Raw genomic sequence first — 8,812 nt, 5'->3', positions numbered from 1 at the left:
ATAGAAAATTTTTAATAATGACTAAACATTTGATTTTGTATTCTAACAATTATGTTTATAGTTCTTGGTTACATGACATGCTTAAAGAGGACCCTATCAATTTTTCATATCATATAATACAATTTCATGAATTGCATTTTCCATCTTCATTACATTTGGATATTTGTTCCCTTATGGCAGAAGTGCTGAAGATTTTTATTCATCTTTTTGCTTCAGTCCACAGGCTTGTAATTTTATGTATAAATTCCTATAAAATTTTTGCCTAATTCCACACAGTCAGACAATAATTGTCTTTCATTTCTTACAGCTCTGTATTGCTATCAAATTCATAAGATATTCCCAAAAGAATGTACACAGGATACTTGCCAGAGAGAAATATCACGATGGTATGGACATAATAGCCCTAGTTAAATACACATAAAGAAGTTATGGACACATAAATATGATAATGAAGAGACTTTTACTCAGAATTCAACACTTCATTTTCATCAGAGGGTCCGTACTGGAGAGAAACCTTACAAATGTAATACATGTGACAATTCCTTTACTGAAAAACTAAACCTTCAAGTTCATCAAAATATACATAATGAGGAGAAGCCTAACAAATGTAAAGAATGTGGAAAGTCCTTTACTGCAGGCTCACATCTTAAAGTTCATCAAAGAATAATACTGGAGAGAAACCATATAAATATAAAGAATGTGGAAAGTCATTCACTGAAAGCTCTACTCTTAAAGTTCATCAAAGAATACACACTGGGGAGAAACCTTATAAATGTTCAGATTGTGGAAAGTTCTTTAAACAGAGGTCCACATTTTATGTTCATCAAAGAATACACATGGGAGAAAAACCTTACAATAGTAAAGTATGTGGCAAGTCCTTTACAGATGGCTCAACACTCAAAGAACATCAAAGAACACACACTGGAGAGAAACCTTATCACTGTAAAGTATGTGGCAAGTCCTTTGCCAGAAGCTGTAATCTTCTACTTCATCGAAGAATACACACTGGAGAGAAACCTTACAACTGTAAAGTGTGTGGCAAGTCCTTTTCTGATAGCTCAGCTCTTAAAGAACATCAAAGAATACACAGTGGAGAGAAACCTTACAATTGTAAAGTATGTGGCAAATCCTTTGCTAAAAGCTCAAATCTTAAAGTTCATCAAAGAATACATACTGGAGAGAAACCTTATGAATGTAAAGAATGTGGAAAGTCCTTTACCAAAAGTTCAAATCTTGAAGTTCATCAAAGAGTACACACTGGAAAAAAATCTTACAAATGATCAGATTGTAGAAAGTTCCTTAAACAGACTCCACCTTTCACATTCATCAAAGAATACACACTGGACAGAAACCTTACCATTGTCATGTATGTGAGAAATCCTTTACTAAGAGATCAACACTTCAGATTCATCAAAGAATACATACTGGAGAGAAACCTTAAAATTGAAATGTATATGGCAAGTCCTTTACTAATAATTCAACACTTCAAGTTCATCAAAGAATAGATAACAGAGAAAATGTTAAAAATACACAAATTGTAGCAAGTTCTCTGCCCATGATTCACCTCTTCTAAGGCACTACACACACATAGAAGTCAGAATCCTTAATATTTTAATGATTGTGTTATGTGCTAAGTCCTTTTCCCATGGATCAATCTCTACAAAAACTCACTATATCCATACAGGAGAGAAAGCTTATCAATGAGAAGCCTGCAGGAAATCCTCTTCTGGGTTCTTGCATCTTAGCTATCATTACAGAATCCATACTAGAAAGAACACTCACAATATTAAAAATGTGTCAATTTTCATGGAGTGCTCAGATCATCAAACCCAACACAGCATCAGTAATGGAATAAAACCTAACAAATGTACAGGGTTTTTTTAAAAAACAAAAATTCTTTAAAAGAAGCTCAAAATTTAGAGCACATCTGAAAATTCATGAAAGAGACTTAGTCAAGAGGGAGTTAATGCACAAATACTCATACATAAATACGGTTTGTTATACTGTGCGTAGTGGAAGGAAACCTTTAGCAAATGTTCAACATTATTCACTGTTAGATGAGTGATATTAGTCAGGCTTATGATCATTGTAATTTTAAAAGCATTCTCCCAAGAAATGAAACAGTTATTCACAAAATATTCTTGGAAAACCATCTACATATGCAGAAATGTATTTATCATAATCACACTGCAAACAAGTATTAAAATAACATAGCATAAGTTTGACAACACTTGAAGGCATAAATAATTAATAAAATGAATACTTATGCAAGGGAAATTTTATTGATTATCATCCAACTCAATATGGCGGCATAATTTTCTTTATAATTTATGGGACAGAATATGGAACTTGTATTGATATAGCTTTTATATAAGTATCCTTTTGTTTTTATTATTGTAATTTTATACAATGTAATATAGATTGTTTTGAACCATATGTTAATCCCCATTTTCTTAATTATCAATAAATGCAATATAACATGTTCAATTACTGCTGCCTTGGAATGGTAGATACTCAATTTATACTAGTTTAGGATAATACAGTTGAAGAATTGCAATACAAAAATCCCAAAAATCATGACTGAAAAATACAAAGAAAATTACTTTAGCAAGACTATAACAGGTTGAATCTTTTTTTCCAACTTTTTTTAGTTGAATTAGAAACAGGATTGTTTTACATGACAATCCCAGTTCCCTTCTCCCACTCATCCTCCCCTAACACCCCCCAACTAAAAACTTATCTGTCACATATCTTTTCTGCTCCCCCTGGATGGTGAGGCCTTCCATAGAGTGTCATCAGAGTCTTTCGTATCCTTTGGGATAGGGCCTAGACCCACCCCCATGTTTCTTGGCTCAGGGAGTATTCCTCTATATAGAATGGACTCCCAAAGTCCACACCTGTGCTAGGGATAAATATTGGGCTTCTACAGGAGGTCCCATAGATTTCTGAGGTTTCCTCACAGAAACCCATGTTCCTGGGGTCTGGATCAGTCCCATGCTGGTATTCCAGCTATCAGATTAGGGAGCAAGGGTTTCCGGATGTTCAGGTCAGCTGTTTCTGTGGGTTTCACCAGCCTGGTCTGGACCTCTGTGCTCTTCACTGGTCCTTCTCTGCATATGGGTTCCAGTTCAGATTGGTGATTAGTTATCGGTGTCTGCTTCTACTCCCACCAGCTGCTGAATGAAGCCATATAAGTCAGTCATCAATCTCATAATCAGGGGAGGGCATTTAAGGTAGCGTCTCCTCCATTGCTGAGATAGTTAGCTGGTGTCATCTTTGTAGACATTTCCCTAGTGCCTGATTTATCTGTAAACCGAAAAGTCTCCCTCTATTATGATATCTCCATTCTTGTTATCGTGTGAACAGGTTGAATCTTTAGAAGTATATGTGGGGGGAAAGACCTGAATATGGGAAGACCTGAGTGGATGTGTGAGTGAACTTCAACTGTTTCCCTGGGCAGAGTTAGGTCCCAGACCAGACACTAAGACACAGCAAAAATATAAACTAACTTCCCCTCAGTGATTGAATCTGTGAACATTACAAATCCTCCTGTGACTGTGTGAGGATTTTGATAATTTATATAAAAAGGATCCAACATATTTGCTTTCTTCAGATGTTTACGCCTCAACAGTTGAAGGCTATAGAGTCTGGAAGTACTTAGATGAGCCAAGAATGCCTACCTGAAGAGCTTTAGATAATAAGCTTGCCACTCAAATATCAAACAATATGAAAAAAACCTTTGAACCTATTTGGATGTAGGTATTACAGGCCCAGAGCTTCCTGGGTGTGTTATTTTTTGTATTTAGAAAGCAAAGATCGTTTATCCCAGCTTTCCTTTGGTCCCTTTTATATCTGTCTGTATTGTCTATTCATTTTGGCTGATTGGTTGTACATTGCAGCTGGGACTTGACTAGTTTCTCAATTTGAGGAAACACTGAGGAAAGACACCTGTAATCTGCATGGAAAGAATCTATTCTTCCTGGAAGAGATAAAGGATATAAACTGCTATCTTCCAAAAATGACTTGGTAGCTTATGAACTCGATATAAGATCAAACCAAGTAGATCACTCAGCTATCTAGCAGAAGTAGGAGAGAGAGATGGGGAGGGGGGTGGCGGAGAGAAAGAATCACAGATACCATAGCAACATAACCAGCCCTAAGGGTGACTGCATTTAACAGTGATGTCATCAAGGATATTTCAAAGCATGGAACCAATCCCAATTCTCTGTACAGGTGCAGCCTGCAAAGTGAACCTACTCAGAGTCTTCTAGCTGGCCCAGAGAATTGCAAAGACCATGCTGGACCCTTAGGATCATAAACTGTAGCATACAGGACAATGAGGACCATGAAGGATAATGAAATACTAGGCAGGAACATGGCAAACTTTACGCAGGATAATGCATGACCAGGCAGGAATATGGCAAACTCTGCCTCTGGCCACTTACTCCCATCCAGCCTTAGGAGGACCCTCCACACAGGTTTCCATGTCTCCACTGAGTACTTCTTCCAGTCTGGGGATAATAGCCCCAAGGTCACAATGTTTCATCTTTCCATAAACTCTATGCTCAGCTCCCTGCAGCAGCACACATAGGACAGCCCACAAGACCCCTAGAACAGTTTCTCTGCAAAACAAATCCTGAAGATGGAGGCCGGAAGGGCCCAGCAGGACTTCTGACTGGCAGATCACCTGGAGGGCCTATTGCATAGTTAAACCTGAGTGACAAGAGCTTCTCCCATAGGCTTCCACTGTGCTGTAAGACACAGAACAAAGGTTCCTGAACCTGCCTTCCTCCCCAGTCTTTTTCTACAGCAGCAGGGATATGCATATCAATAGCACTTGCATCTGGCTGGAACAGCAGACCTTACCCACTCCCTGGTCTCAGTAGGCACTTCCTCTTCTTTGTTCTGAACACAAAGTAGCTAACAAACTTTTCCAGCCCTCTATACTATGTGCAGTGGAGTGAATTTCTCTCATACTGGTGATAGAGTAGCCAAAATATTAACAACTAAAAAGAGATTTCAGGAAATAATAGGACAGTTTTGTTATGTGGCTTCACACTTAGGTCAGGTGAAATGAACTTAATTTTTATCTAGTTACAGTAGGTTCTTCAGACAACAAGGAAAAAAACCAGGAACTAGATCACAAACAAGATAATAGGAATTTCTCCCATCAGAAAGCTGGATGATGCTCCATTGCTTTTGGAGTTATATTTCTGAAATTCAGAGCAAACTGTTAACAAATGAATAGTATTACAGAGTAGTCCTCATGGAAAGTTGAATACTTAGAGAATAATGGAGCAAGGAAAAATGTATTTAGAAGCACAGCGTCCTCCCTGGGGAGTAGAAAAAAAAAAAAAACTTCAATTGCATTATTCATGGTTCTCAACAGGACTGGTAGAATGAATCAGTAAACATCTATGAAAATGGATTTATTAGAGTATCTTAGGTGTTGGTCCTGATAGTCCAACAATGGTTGCCATCCAGTAAAAATTTGAAGAATCCAGGAGATGTTCTGTTTATGAAGCTAATTATCTCAGATAGTTCTTAATATACAACAAAATCTCAAGGGAGTAGGCTCTAATTCTGATAAAGGGGTGGACTTAGGTTAGCCAGGGCTAGGGCAAACAGGCAAAGAGAGAGCTTCTTTCTTCAATATCCTTTCTGACTGCCACCAGAAGGTCTGATGTAGATTAAAGGTGGATCTTAATCTTTTTTTTTTTTTTTTTCAAGACAGGGGTTTTCTGTGCAGCCATGGAAATCATTCTGTGGACTGAAATTCAGAAAATCCAAATGATTCTGCTTCCTGAGTACTGGGGTGGGGGTGGGTTGAGACAGTGTTTCTCTGTGGTTTTAGAGGCTGTCCTGGAACTAGCAGTTGTAGACCAAGCTGGACTTGATCTCAAAAAGATCTGCCTGCCTCTGCCTCATGAGGGCTAGGATTCAAGGTATGTGCCACCAATGCCCAGCAACAATAGGACCCAATTTTAAGTTGAATTTCACTTATAGGTAGGAGCCAACATATATAAACAATATTGAAGAAGGAAGCTGTCTCTTTTTGCCAGCTTGCCCTAGCTCCCACTACCAAATTCATTCCTTTACTAGCCTTAGAGACCACTTCTTTGAAATTTTTGCGAATAAGGAGACAAACTGACATGTCCAGCCGTATAGGTTGAACGACTATTGAATTCTACCCTTGATTTAGCCTAAAGGCTGAGAAACAATCTACTGCATTCTTCAACTTTCCATTGGTAGGAAGCCATGGTTGGACTACCTGAACCACAGCTTGTGAAACATTCTAATAAATCTACTTTATAGATAATCTACCATCCCGTTAATGTACAGAACCTTAAACAATGCAGCTGTGATTTTTTTACCTGCCCATGGAGGAAGATGTGCTGTCTAACAATAGAGCTCATTAACACATTCTTCCTAGCTCCATTATACGCTAAGTATTCAAATTTCTTTAAACACTACTCTTTTAATTATTATTAAAATAATTTGCCTAGAGTTTGCTCCTAGCTTCAGGGATAAACTGAAAGCAATGGAGCCATCATCCAGCCTTCTAAAGAGGGGGAGACCTATCTTTTTGTTTGAGATCTGGTTCTTTCTTTTCTTTCCTGGTTGTCTTAAGTCCCTGTGACAACCAGGAAGAACGTATCTTTACTTCATTTATCTCAGCTTGAAACCAAAGAACAAACTTCTCCCTTTGTGTCCTTACATCTCTCTTTAATTTTTAATATTCTGTGCACTCTTCCACCTGTGGAACAGGGAATCATTCTAACATAGTATGGTGGGCTGTATAAGCTAGCTAGACAATTATTGTTATGGTGAATGCTTCATTCTAGCCACTGGCTTCCATATAACCAAAGAGTCTGGAATGTATGGTGGATTTTTCCACTAAAGTCCCCCTCCCCCATCTTCCTCCAAAACTTGATGCATCTCAAAGCCAAGTAATGACAAATAATGACCTCTCACCCATAGATACTCATGTACAATTCCACAGGGTACTTAAACAGTCTCCAAGAGACCAGACTTGTGATTTTTCAGGTGTCCCTTTCCCATCTCCTCCCTCAGGGACAGGAAGGCCATCCTGGGGGGCTGTATCCATTAAACACGAGTTTTTGTTTTTGTTTTTTTACTTCATTTTTGACTTGGTCTGATTTGTATTACTGCATCCTCACAGAGGCTAATTGGGATGTAGAAACTTTTCAGTTATATTCAGGAGGACAAGGGGAAGTTCCTATGGAGACCAGGTAGATAGCAGGGTCTGCAACGCAAGCCAGGGGCAGGTGCTATTAAAATGTGTATCTTTGCAAATCTAGAAAATATTTTATAATTGGATGGGAGACATGGCCAAGAACCACAGTATTGTGTCTCTAAGCTCACTCTAATCCTTTGGGAGGTGCTCTTGTCACTCAAGCCTCACTATCCAATCAGGCCCTCCATGTGACCTGCCAGTCAGAAGTGGTGCTGGGCACTTCCTGTCACCAGGCTTCAGGCTTGACTTTGAGGAGCCAGTGGTTTTGTGTGCTGTGGTGCAGTTGCTGCTGCAGGGAGCTGAGCAGAGGGCTTCTGTGATCTGGGAAACCACAACATGGTGAGCTAGGGAATGTTGTCTGCAGATGGGGAGAAGCAGATGTTGAGGTGTGGCAGACAGTGTTGTGGGTTCTCTGTGTATCTGGGTAGGAAACTTCATCCAGATTCCCTGTCTTGCAAAGTCCCATGCGGTTCTTGCAAATTCTTCGACCTAGCGGGAGGTCTTTCACTAACTTTGCTCTGTGGTCTTAATCTGATCAGAGCATTGGGAGCAGGGAGCTGTGTATAGGAGAACCTTTCTAGTCAACTTCAACATTCTTGATGAATACATGGAAAGCAGCTTGCCTATCTCAGAGAGGCCTAGTTTTTCCAGTATCTCCTTGACATTCAAAAACTTTGCATTTAATATTTACATGCAATCTCCATCTATAGTTATTTTTGTTCATTCAGGTTGTCCAGAGGCATCTCATGTGTTGTGTCCCCTATTATGTCATAATGTAGAAGAGTAGAATTATTGATATAAAGGACTTATCAATGCTTAGGAAATAGTATGTCTCCCAAAATAGAATTGAGCTGAGGGAGGACTGTCTGTGAAACACCCAAAACTTAAGTATATGCTCATCAGCCTTGTTTGGATGCTAGGATACACATTTGTTCTCTAAGATTGTCCAGGTATTTGGCTCCAAACCTTTACAAAGAAGCCACCCCTGATTTACAACAAGCCACTAGACCCATTCCAGTTTCAAAAACAGGCCTCTGACAGGCTTCTCAAGGAGGCATTACAGGGTCACAACCAACCTTAAGTCCTGGTGTGTAATAAAATTCTAGGGTTGTTGTTTGTTTTTTCTTCTTGAGACCTCTTTCTCTAAAGCCAGCAATATGTGTGGAAGAGCTGGTAATGGTCTGGGGCCAGTGACTTTTGGAAGGGTTGCTTCAAATCCTGATGATTTAGATGGACCATAAGCCAGATTGCAGGTTCATTGCTTCATGTGGTGACCTGGGGAGTGGCCTTTGTCCTCTGTGCCTCCCGATGTGGATTTACTGGTTAATTGGAGACACTGCAGCCCTTGCATGGGAGGATATAATTCTTGCAGTATCAATGTGCAGTGTCAACATACGGGCACTGCTTTTGGTTGCAGTGGGACAAAACATTAAAAAACTGAATTTCAGGTTTCTAGAAGTTCTGAATATTACATTCCATTTTCAGTTTTGTAGTATAAATATTGCAAATAGGTTAGGGACTTGTAGAAAAATGAAGTGGATCATCTTTCACCAG

General features: G+C 39.1%; 1 protein-coding gene across 1 annotated transcript; it reads left to right on the top strand.

Moving 5' to 3' along the window:
* The first annotated feature begins 347 nt into the window (after nt 1–347).
* Nucleotides 348–1,441, top strand: LOC113833751 (zinc finger protein 239-like). Its single transcript, XM_027398657.2, is given in 4 exon segments — nt 348–386; nt 493–664; nt 667–1,238; nt 1,406–1,441. Coding segments are annotated over 4 exon segments (819 nt in total).
* Nucleotides 1,442–8,812: the final 7,371 nt, after the last annotated feature.

The sequence above is a fragment of the Cricetulus griseus genome, chromosome 9 (genome assembly GCF_003668045.3).
Source record: "Cricetulus griseus strain 17A/GY chromosome 9, alternate assembly CriGri-PICRH-1.0, whole genome shotgun sequence".
In the NCBI taxonomy this organism is placed as follows: domain Eukaryota; kingdom Metazoa; phylum Chordata; class Mammalia; order Rodentia; family Cricetidae; genus Cricetulus; species Cricetulus griseus.
This window is presented reverse-complemented; position numbering and strand designations above follow the sequence as displayed.